The sequence below is a fragment of the Setaria italica genome, chromosome III (genome assembly GCF_000263155.2).
Source record: "Setaria italica strain Yugu1 chromosome III, Setaria_italica_v2.0, whole genome shotgun sequence".
NCBI classification, from domain to species: domain Eukaryota; kingdom Viridiplantae; phylum Streptophyta; class Magnoliopsida; order Poales; family Poaceae; genus Setaria; species Setaria italica.
The window spans coordinates 23,639,016-23,651,868 of record NC_028452.1 but is presented as its reverse complement, the minus strand read 5'-3'; the positions used below and the strand labels follow the sequence as shown (position 1 = coordinate 23,651,868).

Below are 12,853 nucleotides of genomic sequence, written 5' to 3'. Positions count from 1 at the left end.
ATGTTGCTCTTCTTCCTTATCCCTACGCAAAGACTATCTTAAATCAGTATGGGTATTCCATAAAACAGTTACTAAGAAATTTCCCTCATATGGTAAATATAAAAAAATAGAGTTTTGCGATCTAAAATCATCACAGAAGTGAGGAGAGAAGTTTCTCCTTGGATGTGTGTGATGCTAAACTTCGTTGCACAAAGAAATGAGATCATATGGCAATTAAATACCAAAAGCGGCTCAACATTGAAAGTGGAAAGTGCACAAACATGGCACACCTGGTGATACGACATTGATTGCAAATTATTTGCTGAAACGAGAAGCAATTAAGGATCTGAAAGGGCCAAATCAGCATTGAATGCAGCAGGCCCCATTCTTTTTTTAAGAAAAGGGAATATATATTAGGGCATGGCTCCATGGGTGAAATTTTAGCCCCTGTCACATCGGATATTTGATACTAATTAGGAGTATTAAATATAGGCTAATTATAAAACTAATTGCACAGATGGAGGCTAATTCGCGAGATGAATCTATTAAGCCTAATTAGTCCATGATTTAACAATGTGGTGCTACAGGAACCATTTGCTAATGGTGAATTAATTAGACTTAATGGATTCGTCTTGTGAATTAGCCCAGGGCTTCTGCAATTAGTTTTCTAATTAGCTCATATTTAACCCTTCTAATTAGCATCTGAACATTCAATATAATAGGACTAAACTTTAACCCCTGATATCCAAACAGCCCTTAATATCCGCATCGACCAATGCATACAGCTGTTGCTTATTACACATATCCCAGCCTCTGCCCCATTCAGCAAATCAGCAGGAAAAGGGGGAGAGAATCAGAGAGAACAAAAGGAGGAGGCCGAGATGAAGAGAGAAACGCATATGAACAGGTGGCCAGGCCAGGAATCCAACAAAACAAAAGGCGAGCAGTCTGGGAATCCTAGGCCATGTTTAGTTACTCCCAACTTCCAACTTTGACACTATGCAAAAAGAAGATTCTCCATCACATCAAACTTGCGGTACATGCATGGAGTACTAAATGTAGATAAAATTAAAAAGTAATTGCACAGTTTTGTTGTACTTTGCGAGACGAATCTTTTGAGCCTAATTAGTCAATATTTGGACAATAATTCACAAATACAAACGAAACGCTACAGTGTGCTACAGTGCTGTAACAGTAATTTGGCACCTCCCAAATTCGCGAACTAAACAAGGCCCTAGCCATATCTACTTTTCCCTGTGATGGCAGGGGCCATTCATCACTGTCACTACATGTCTTTTGCCGCTGCCACAGCTTCATTGGCCCTACCCTCCCGGTCCTGCAATGCAAGGCTGCAGCTGCAAGCGTCTCAGGCATTGCCGCATTGGCCCCGGGGTTCACCAAACCCAAGTCATGGTCATAATATATGATGTGAGATCTGAAAAAACATTCCGTCCAAAAAGATCCCATGAAACATTCCGTTTAAAATGATGTAAAACAGAATCAAATGCAGAATAGATTGGAAATGAAGAAAAAAATAAAAGAAGAGAGGAGCCAAACCCAAAGAAACACCCTTCTGTCTCCTGTTCTCCAATACCAATAGTATAGCGCCCAAATTTTCATCTCCCAGTAACTGAGGCACTGACCCATAGTTACTGCCACTGGCGTTGGCTCTCAGGGGGTCACACTGCACGGTGGCGACTGGTAGAGCACTGGGAGTGTGAGCAGCTGGGGGTCAGCCACAGCCAGTAGCATGCAGAGACAGCTAGATATGTGTACCCACCCGTTCCTGCCGCAGCTGCTGCCTGTGCTGGGCTGGGCCAGCGCCAGCGCCCACCTCATGTCTGTTCACGCGAGCATGTGCGCGCGGCAGCCGATGGCGTCGCATGTAAACGCCCCGGCCGGCTGGCAATTCAGCGTCTCCATGGCCACGCAGAATTGTTCCTCTTGCGCCCAAAGGCTGCTGCAGTGCAGAGGATGCGTAGCACACAGAACCAGCGAGGGAACTCATCCTCCTGGTGAAGCCAAAACATCTCTCTCGTCCTACTGTGAGTGTGAAGAGAAGGCATTTACCGGGCTACAGCGAGCAGTTAACTGGAGCCGTGAGGACCGGAGGTGACAGATGATACAGCAGCTTGGAGTGGGCTCTTAACACAGCAATGTTAACAGCAATCCACATCTGTTCACCATAGTTCATAGTTCCATTTCAGCAGCTGCGAGAGTATTCCAGCCAAGACATAAACACTCAACAGGAATTGTCAATTTTTCTGCATCAGCTACAAAAGCATTGAAAAATGAAATATATTGTTTTCACGCAATGAATGCAATTCAACAAGCAAATGAGGCAGTAGCTGAGCGGGCATACTTAGTACCACAATAAGCATGGGGCACAAAACCGTTGCAACTTGAACAGGCTAGCAAATGATATTTACCATTATTACAAGCAAAGGCACACTGGCCTTGTTGTCTGATCAGGGATATCATCTGATTGGTCACTAATCAACCCCTTTCGATCCAATAAACTTAACAGGAGATCAAGTCGCAGCAGCAAAACAGATGTGGAGACGAAGCAAGTTCATGGAGGAGTATACAAGAACCACCGCTTGACAAGCAAGTTCAAGGAGGGAAGAACAAGTGCTCCAGAATTTGTCCATCACCATTTTTCCCTTCGGTGACTGCAGCTGAGTGCATTGCGGGTCCATCGAGAAACTAAAAGGCCGAGCTTAGAAAAAAGGGAACAAATTGAAGTACATGATGGTGTCCTTCGCCATCACCAGCAGAAGCAGCTTGAAGTATATCAAAGACCACTTCCTGGTGATATCATGGTGCACGTAGTCCAGAAGGATCTCCTTGTGGAACATGTACACTTGATGGAACACCGCGCCAACCAGGAGAGAGGTGCTTATGCTGTTTCTGGAGACAAGAAGCATAGCTGGGATCATGTAAAATGTGACTTCGGTTGCTATCTCCGATCGCCTCACTTTAGAGCTCTCACTTGTCAAGGGACTGCTTCTAGGTTTAGCGATAGCTGCTTCTAGCGGGCTGAAGGCCATAACCTTTGGTGCAACTCCCTCGCTTGATTTCTGCGCATCAGACTGTTTCAATTCAGCACCTGACTTGTTTGTCTCTGAAATCTGTCAGATTTGCAAACATCATCAAATTCATGATCTAGCAAAGAGTGGCAGACTAAGTGACAAATCAAGGACTAGTGTAGCTGGTGACAAACCTGTGACTTCTGCATGGGAGATCCATTGGATGCTACAGAGGAAAACCAACGAGGTAAAACTTGTGCTCCACTGAGGTGAGATCTTGGTTCATATCCCAGAACCTGTGCACATATACATACCAGAAATACAAATCAGAGCACTATAGGGTTTCATTCTTCTGAACAAAAAGGAAATAGAATATACTGCAAACCATAACTCCAACTTCTTTCAAACCTACAAGCAGACTTTTAAAAAGGTTACAAGTTTCCATTACTCAGCAAAACGAAATCAGCAATTCTTTTTTTTTTTATTTAAAGAGCATGGATACATACAAGAGTACATATATACTTAAAAAATGAGATCAAGTAACAAACTAAGAATAAGTAAATGTAGGAACGTAGATTAACTATTGACTTGCATCAAGTGGTATATACTTAGATTATCATAATCTGAAAATCAAAGTTACAGAGAGTAATAATGTGACTGTTTAATGAGGCAAAAGACTTTGCACGTTATGTGGAAGAGGTCCTAGGGGCATCACAGTGTAGTCAGCTTTTATTTTTCTTTGGAGACCAGGCAGAGGCAACCACTAAACAAATAGCCTCTTATTAGTAAAGCACATATTTGCAGGTGACAGTTACAAGGTGAGGAACAAATAGTGAATACTTATGCTTATCCATCACGAGGTACTTTATATATGTCCTTGTCATCCATCCATCAGAACTATATTCATTTTAAATTTATGGTTCTTTGGACCTTCAGTTTCTGAAGAATGCATACTGTGGTGTGCTGCTGGTGCCAAGGACCTGATGGCAGCATATCCTTGTGATCATGGGGCAATTGGCCAATTCCTTCTTATCATTAGCTGTGAGCCTGTGACCCTCATGTTCTAGAAGATATCTGGGTGTGAGTGTTGAGTTTATTTGTATGTGAGTTCAGGTGCGTGTTGTAAATGGTTTTTTGTCCCTCTTTAGCGAAACGGCATGCAGCTGGCTTGCGCATTTGAGGGGAAAAAAATACAATCCTTGATGCCCATGCATCTTGGTACATACTCCACAGGAAGTCATATCATTCTACAAGAATGTCAACTGCTGACAGTATTTTGTTGGGCTAATGTGCAGATCCATGTCATTTGCACATTATATCTGAATATAAGCTAAGGAATAGCAGAATGTTAACTAGGGGTGTTCAAAAAAGTTTGTGCCAAACTGGCTTGATGGGGGAAATGAACTTAAAAAACTCTTAGCTTATTTCCCCAATCTAGCCGGTTTGGACAGGTTTGAACACCCCTAATATCAACAAAAATCATCATTTGAACCTAATTGCTGGAGTTAATGTACTCAAAGTAGATGACAGCTCTACAACCACTAGGCATCAACTAGGATTGACCTTCCTGCTCCATATGATACTATTTCCACTCTAAGAAAGAGCTTGGCAGCATGAACCCTAACCATGTGACTATGTCACAGCCTCCATTGTATGGAACTGTGAGATATTGTTCTTCATCAAATCAAATGACAGCAACTGGGACCAGTATTGCCTCATGTTAAGTCAATGGCTAACTTCCAAGAAATAAATATAAATGGCAGATACAAGCAACATACCTATCACTCAAATTATCAACTTATCCTATTAAGGAGACTCATCGCCGATTTGATTTTGCCAGGATCAATACTGTATAACAAAACCCAGGATATGAAAGCTTTTTGCAGAACTAAACATTAAGCCTATCCACAATTGTCTCATTTGCATATTTACCATGGAAATCCAGCAGCTGGTCAATCCAGAGGGACGCGAGACTTTAGCCCTAACATCCAATCTATCCTTTTTCCATGCGATTGTGCTTCTTCCCTTACACTTCAACCTCACTACGACAGTGTCCATGGATTGGCTTGCAGATCGCGATACGACTACATAAGAATACTACATATACGGCGATACTAAACAAAATAATCCTCCACCTCTGACACGAAAGCAAAGGAGATGCGAATCGAAAGACGAGGGTTGCATTAGGTACCCAACGAATCAGATCATCAATCGCACGACAGCAGATCAGACGAACCGCGCGCACGTCGAGGGCGCAAGCACCACGAAAAAACCAGATCACAATCCCCCACTCCGATCTGCACATATGTAACACAAGACAAGGGGGGCAACGAGGAGACGAACGAACCTTGCCGAGCCCATGGGGTGACGGGGCACCCGGGTAGCGGGGCAGGGACGAGAGCGCGCGGGTCCCGGCCAGAGGCGGCGCGGCATCGGCGGCAGCGCGGGTTAGGGCGGCGGCGAGGGGCAGGGCCTTGGATCGGGCGAGGATCCGCGACGCCATGGCGAGAGGTCCGGTTGAAGAGAAAGCGGCGGTGGGTGGGGAATCCTGAACAAGAAAAGGGTTAGAAGAAGCAGGGGCATTCGTCCCCGTGCCGTGCTGTCACGCGAGACGATAGTGGATGGGCCCGGCCCGGCCCATCTCAGTATTACCTTGTGCATTGTTGGGCTGGCCAGTCGTTCGGAACTTGGGATAGGCCCAAGATATACTCTCTCACTCTCTCCCTCCAAATTCCAAAATAGGCTAGGCATCATCATATATTATAAAAACCCAATGATTTCACGCATTCCCAAGAAAAAGAAAATTCATTCCTGTAAAGTGAAAAAATGTCTATGAGTTTAAGATATAGTACTAGTTTACAATCTATGGACTTCAAAGATTTATGCTCCACTGCCTATGTCTTCTTAAGGCAAGACATAGTTATACAGTTTGTTAGGATACAATAAGAGTGAGAGATGTACAAGGTGCTTTAAACATTTTTCGGGTTATTACATAGGTTCATAAAACTATCAAAGTAAGATAAATTGTTTAAGGACCCACATCTTCACTTTGACTATTTAAAGAACTATGTGAGAATCTAAGAAAAGTATAACGATCCTGCTGCATTTCACTCGTTTGGTAATATGCTAAGGAAAACCCAATTGCAGAGATAGAAACTTACCCTCTAGCAAGAGATGTTCAAGGAGGTGGACCTAACGGTACAGTGAACATGAACAAAATTGGGAGCGGATAATAGAATTAGTCTTAGAATTTAAGACTAAGGAGAGGGAGAGAGGAAAAAAAGGAGCACTAAAGGTTACACTAGAATTTTGATTACCAATACCGGCCATAAAACTAATGTTTTGTTATACTGCAAAATCAAATCATATTCCTTTTTGGAGAAATGAGATTTATGGATGATGGATTTCAGACTAAATGCTGGCTCTCCTCACTCACTCTAAAACAAAAGATAATCAAACAAACTAATAGAAAACAAAATCAAATCATAACAAGCAAGCATATTAAGAGACATGATTACTGGACCTGACTGTTGGTGATCCTCTCTTCCTTTATCGTATTTCAAGTCGACTTTTAATCATTACCTTGGACACTCTAGGTTCTTTTGCATCTTTGTCCTTCAGCTAATATGCCATGTCATGAAAATAATAGGCTAGGATTTTATTGGTTAATATTTTTTATTATTATACTTATGGCATAAGACTAAAGAAAAGACAATCAAATAAATCAATATAAAACAAAATCAAATTGTACTGGTCCCACAAGGCGTGAGATTACTCGGCCGTGGACTGAATCCCGGCGATCTCTCTCTCTGTCTCTCTCCCTCTCCCTCTCTCTCTTCACTCTGTCCGAGCTGACTTTTACCCTCGACACCTTCTCTGTCCTTGGCTCATCCCCGGCCCCTTCCCCCAATTCGCCGACCCGCCGCTCCCGAATCCCATCCAAATTTCCTCTTCATCTTTCAAAGATCGGATTTTGGGAGGGGCACCACCCCCAGATCGGAGAGGAATCCCCGTTCCATCTGGTGGGTCGGCCTCCGCTGCCTGTTTTCTTGGCTATTATCCCCTTCCCAAGGGCGGCTCTTGGATGGGCTGCCTGCCGTGCTTCGGGTCGGCTGGCGAGGGGGCGGCCAAGAAGGGCGGCGCGCGCAAGGACGGCTCGTCGGATCGCCGCGTTACCCGCGTCGGATCAGGTGCGGTTTCTGGGGAAAGGCTGGATCTTGGTGCGTTTGTGGGTTGGAAATGGCCTGTAATTTCTTCTGCCGTGGCCGGCTGTTGCGCGCAAAACCGGGATTTGGGTGGGTCGAATCAGCGAATGAGCCAAGCTTGCTGTTCGGGCACTCCTTATACTGCGTAGCATATTTGATTCAGATACCACTAGAGCTGAAGTTCGTCCCGTCTATTTCGTTTAGCATATGGCTATATGATGCAGTGATTAATGTTAGATTACACTGTTCGGAGAGTTTAATATGTGCAAGATAGGACCATGGTCATTCCAGCTGTGTGCATACTTTGTTGTTGATGCAACGCTTGTGGGTGTGAGTCTCGTCACACCCATGTCTATTGCTTTGAAATCCTATAGCCCTAGAATTTATGGGTGTGAGGCTCGTCAAAGATATGGTCTTTTGCTGATAAGAAGTGACAAATAATTTGTTTGATGATGGTTACTGAGCACATATTTGTCCAATTGTCCTGCATTCTAGAATCCAGATCATGTGATATTGATTAGCATCAGAAGATCCAGTTTTACTTTTTTTTCTTTACTTGTTATGCATTTCAACAGTAGCTTTAATTTTTCCTTTTTCTATCAATAACTATGTTTTTAAATCTAAAATGATGTAAATGGGATGCTCAAAGTTTGCTCTGAGAGGCTAGAAATTCACACTTTGATCAGATGAAAGCCAAAGAGATGTACTCCGTCGCATTTATTTGGTGGGCTCGTATTATAGTATTGTACATTCATGGAATATCTGGATGTGCATATTATAATTGTTATAGGCTATTAATTGAATACAATTATATTTTCAGCTATATGATTAAACATTTATAAGGAAAAGAACTCCACAATAAGGCATAAAGATAAGTGTTCTAGCATCAACTTGTAATGAAACACTTGATATACGGCCTTTCTTGTTGTTGCACTGGATTAGTTTTAGTTTTACACTTACTACTTCAAGTTTGTGCTTTTGGTTGTAATTTCATCTGGTTTAGAGCGCTTTAATTTGGATGAGACCTAACTCTATACTAACTTCTGCTTTAGATAAATCAAAACCACAGGGTGGATCGGGTTCTAAGAAGGATGCAGTCATCCTGAGGGAGGGGAACAATCAACATATTGCAGCACACACTTTCACTTTTCGTGAACTTGCTGCTGCCACAAAGAACTTCAGACAAGATTGTTTATTGGGTGAAGGAGGTTTTGGCCGTGTTTATAAAGGACGTTTAGAGAATGGGCAGGTTTGTGATTCGGAAAAGTGCTATGATGCTTTCGATTTCCATGTTTGTTTATTGATCCTCTCATATTTTAGGTTTAGCGATTTTTGACTTAAGTCCAAATATGGTTGACACATAGGTGAGAATACCTTTTCTTCAGTATATCTCCTGATTAACCAAACTACACTATTACAGGTCGTTGCAGTGAAGCAACTTGATCGCAATGGCCTTCAAGGAAATAGGGAGTTTCTGGTTGAGGTTCTGATGCTGAGTCTATTGCACCATGACAACCTGGTCAACCTAATTGGATACTGTGCTGATGGGGACCAACGTCTTCTTGTATATGAGTTTATGCCATTGGGATCACTTGAGGATCATTTGCATGGTTGGTTCTCTATAGTTATTAACACATGTTACTGAAACATTTCTATTCAAAGAGTTTTATTAAGTTGCATCAATTGGCAGAACTTCTTTGAGAAATTTAAATGGACGAAGGCATAAAGCATCGATTAGTGTCATTTCTAACGTCCATCCCTCTTTATTTGTGATGCTTTGCTTTGTGGACAATGTGCATGCATACATATTATTTCTTATTGCACATCTAGTACTTGCAATTTTGGAGTTTCTTTGAATCACCATACAAGAATGAAAAACATGTCGTCATTTCCCTTTAATGATAAATTGTGTCTTGTAGACTAACTCATAACTTTTTTCGCAAAAAGATATTTATGGATTAATTCTCATTTATCAAAATTTTCCCGAACAACAACTTAATCATATAATTAATTTTTATCTTAGATATTCCACCTGATAAGGAACCTCTGGACTGGAATACACGGATGAAGATTGCTGCGGGTGCTGCCAAGGGCTTAGAGTACTTGCATGACAAGGCAAGTCCTCCTGTTATTTACAGGGATTTCAAGTCCTCAAACATTCTACTTGGTGAAGGGTTTCATCCAAAGCTATCGGACTTTGGCCTTGCCAAACTTGGCCCTGTTGGTGACAAGACTCATGTTTCAACACGTGTTATGGGAACTTATGGCTATTGTGCCCCAGAGTATGCAATGACAGGGCAGCTTACAGTTAAATCTGATGTATATAGTTTTGGTGTTGTGTTCCTTGAACTGATTACTGGCCGGAAAGCAATTGACAACGGCAAGCCCCATGGAGAGCAAAACCTAGTTGCATGGGTATGCTTCTTTTCTCTACTTTATTTTTTTCATAAAATTAGTTGTTTGCCTTCAATTTATCAATGAAGAGGTCACATAGCTTTTAGATTCCTTGGGATTAAGTAAAAAACAGTTCCGGTATATTGTATCTGATTTAAAAAAATGGAGCCACATTTTGTCAAAAGAATTAGGATGTGATTAAACATTTTTCCTGACCTGGAAAATAAGATAGTTCAAGAAACAGAAAGAGGCTAGGTCAGCGCAGCCTGTTTAGTCAGCAGAATAAATACCCATCAAGAATATTTTAGGAAGCTGCACGTTTTTTTTTCAGCCAAACAAATTAGTTTCTTCTTTTACTGTTATTTGTTTGTTCAATTTCTTTTCTTCCCTCATCATATCATATCAGGATCTAGGTTGCACGGATACCCCGATACTGATACGGATATGCGATTCTCCGATATGCCATTTTTCCAAAAACACCGATACGGGGGATACACAAATATTTTTTTTAATATAAATATATAATAGAAATAAAATCAAAATACATACATAATTCGTGAGCATCACTTAAAAGAGGTTATTGGTGTAAATGATTACTTTTATATTATGTAATAATTCATTATATCCTCTATTATTCTTCCTCGTTAGTGCTGTGGAAAATAATGTATTTATAGGTAGAATGAGGGGTTAGGGTTTCTAGGTATCAGGGAAGAATTGGCAAGGTGTCAACAAATTATCGGAATTATTTTATTTTAAAAAAATATATTAAGATATTCGATACTTTTAAAATCGAAGGATTATCAGCGTCCTGGCAGTATCGGATGAGTATCAGTATCTGATACGAGAGCTTTCGCAAGTATCCGCGCATCGTAGATCAGGATTAATAGTAATTGTCCACCTTTATTAACTTGCATATGGTGATGGACTCCTATCTATTGCTACCTCATAGTTCGTACACCATTGCCTTCTCTTTTTTTTTCCCCTTGAAAATGCTATCTCCCAAATTCGAAAGTGTAATATCATTGTGGTACTCAATTCAATCAAAATATTTTTCAAAGTGGTATAGACCACCTGTGGCATCAATAATTCCTCCGCAGAAGTGCTTTCAGTTGATGTGCTGCATAAGAATTCGTCACGCTAAAAATGTGTCTAGTCCTGCAAAAGTGTAAATGGGATTATATAGACTGTTGAGTCCCTTGTGCATATTCTTGGCTGCTTAGTCTTAAATAAAAATTGCTCTTGATATACATTCTGATATTACAAGTTTGGATACCTGATTTATGGTTGATTTTTTTGCAGGCTCGTCCTCTATTCAAGGACCGCCGGAAATTTCCTAAAATGGCTGATCCGTTACTTCAGGGCCGCTTCCCCATGAGGGGCCTGTATCAGGCTTTAGCCGTTGCTGCAATGTGTTTGCAGGAGCAAGCTGCTACACGCCCCTTTATAGGTGATGTGGTAACTGCTCTTTCATACCTAGCTTCTCAGACGTACGATCCAAATGCACCTGTTCAACATAATCGGAGCAATTCATCTACTCCGAGGGCTAGCCGAGGTGGCGGGAGCAATGACCAACGCCGTCTCCGCTCACCGAATCACCATTCTCCAGATTTGAGGAGAAGGGAAGCAACCACAGGACCAAAATATGAAGCTGAGGTTAGCAGGACAAATTCTGGTAGTGGTTCTGGTCGTCAGTCTGGCTTGGATGACGTGGATATGACAGTTTCGCAATTGGGTAGTCCTGGTCATGGAGGAAGAAAGAGGGAATCTCCTAGGACTGCGGAAAGGCAGGGTGCCATTGCAGAGGCCAAAACATGGGGGGAGAATTCGAGAGGGAGAAATTGACTAAAATCTCAGGGCATTGAAAGTATGAATGAGCAGAACTCTGAAGCAGAATGTTCAATCCACTCATCATTCAGAAAAAAAAACATTGATGAGTTCCTTGCCAGCACCAAACAGGACGATTAGGAACATTGCATCTGTTCCATCTTGGTCCCTTGGTCATGTGAATAGAGCTTTCCTTTTTCCGCTTTCCTGGCTATTGCCACTGCTTCGCAGCTTCTCCATACAAATATCACCACCACCACCACCACCACCACCAGAACTACCGCCAAAACCCATTCCTGGCGTGGGAATGTGATCATGCTTATGAACCTTTGTCGACACGGCAAAGAACAACATTCGGCTGAAAATGTAAAGAGCAAAGGGAAAATCTGCTCTAAGGAGCAAAAAACAACATTGTTGCTGTTGCATGGTGGGTGTTGGCGGTGGCACCATTGTTGGAGTATAGAGCTTATGTCGAGTCTGAGTACTGAGGGTTGAGGGATGTGGTGTTCTTTTCCTGAAGGGTTTGTACCGGGGTTACAGCAGTCCACCTGTGTTTGGTACATCTGTCCTGTGACATTTTTGTTTTGAGTTGTCATAACACATCCTTTATGTTATCTGTATCAGCTAACTGTTGTGCCCCTTGCATCTTATGCATGCTGTTTCGAAAACTGGTTTTGTTCCACCTTCCTTTTTTCTTGAACTAAAACTTGCAATCATTATATTTGGTGGCAGGTGATATACGCATTCATTTCAAAACATCTTTTCTAGGATTTGCAAGGAAGTTATAATACATAATTATTATTTATTTCACCTTCCAAATAAGCATAAACATCAGTTATCAAGTTACCCAGTTCTAACACGACTGTTAGTTCCTTTTGAGAAATGGTGCAATCCTGTTTGTCAAAAGTCATGAAATTGTTTCTCAGGGATCTCATTCGCTCAAATCTTTATAGGGTGTTTGCCTGTTTGGTTTTATGAAAGCAAACTCATCTAGAATGTGGTTATAATATATCGATAGTCCATTTCTCAAGTCAAACAAACTTAGGTTCAAGGTTATAATATAAACACAATCCATTCCAACTAAACACCTGTTAGTTTGTGTGATTGTCTGATTGACCATGAAAGCATATTAGACTACTCTTTCTGCAAGGACAAAAAAGAAGAATCCAATTTCCTTGTAAGAAATGTTTGCTTTTATACAAGTTGCAGCTGCTATGCTTTGAAGAGTTGAGATATATACATGTATATACAGCTGACAAGACCCTATAAAATGAAGATTGCTACCAGCACATTTTCCGTGACCAAACATAACTATCTGCAAAGTCATTCATCCTATATCCCCTCTGAATTTATCAGAATAGGGATCATAGAGCAACACAGGGAAGAAATTCCTCTGGAGACGCACGTAACGATGGCACGCTG

At 41.6% G+C, this 12,853-nt stretch overlaps 3 protein-coding genes across 4 annotated transcripts in view; 1 reads left to right on the top strand and 2 right to left on the bottom strand.

Annotated features, from left to right (window-relative positions):
- Nucleotides 1-2,263: 2,263 nt before the first annotated feature.
- On the bottom strand, nucleotides 2,264-5,560 carry LOC101753776 (succinate dehydrogenase subunit 4, mitochondrial). Its single transcript, XM_004962226.4, has 3 exons — nucleotides 5,356-5,560; nucleotides 3,203-3,304; nucleotides 2,264-3,110 (listed from the first exon to the last, which is right to left on the bottom strand). The coding sequence occupies exons 1-3, from the start codon at nucleotides 5,509-5,511 to the stop codon at nucleotides 2,700-2,702; spliced, it is 669 nt and encodes a 222-aa protein (XP_004962283.1). The 5' UTR covers nucleotides 5,512-5,560; the 3' UTR covers nucleotides 2,264-2,699.
- Nucleotides 5,561-6,824: 1,264 nt separating this feature from the next.
- Nucleotides 6,825-12,122, top strand: LOC101754176 (receptor-like cytoplasmic kinase 185). 2 transcript variants are annotated; one of them, XM_004962228.4, is made up of 5 exons: nucleotides 6,825-7,198; nucleotides 8,283-8,462; nucleotides 8,634-8,823; nucleotides 9,237-9,628; nucleotides 10,907-12,122. In XM_004962228.4, exons 3-5 carry the CDS (start codon nucleotides 8,703-8,705, stop codon nucleotides 11,447-11,449), a joined length of 1,056 nt encoding a protein of 351 aa, XP_004962285.1. In that variant the 5' UTR covers nucleotides 6,825-7,198; nucleotides 8,283-8,462; nucleotides 8,634-8,702; the 3' UTR covers nucleotides 11,450-12,122. The 2 variants fall into 2 exon arrangements, with proteins under 2 accessions (XP_004962285.1, XP_004962284.1); XM_004962227.4 differs by having other exon boundaries at nucleotides 6,868-7,198; nucleotides 8,266-8,462.
- Nucleotides 12,123-12,581: 459 nt separating this feature from the next.
- The window catches only part of LOC101754842 (lipase), a gene marked incomplete in the record, with an annotated part of 2,946 nt that continues 2,674 nt past the window's right edge, over nucleotides 12,582-12,853 (bottom strand). Inside the window, 1 exon segment of the mRNA XM_004962229.3 lies at nucleotides 12,582-12,815.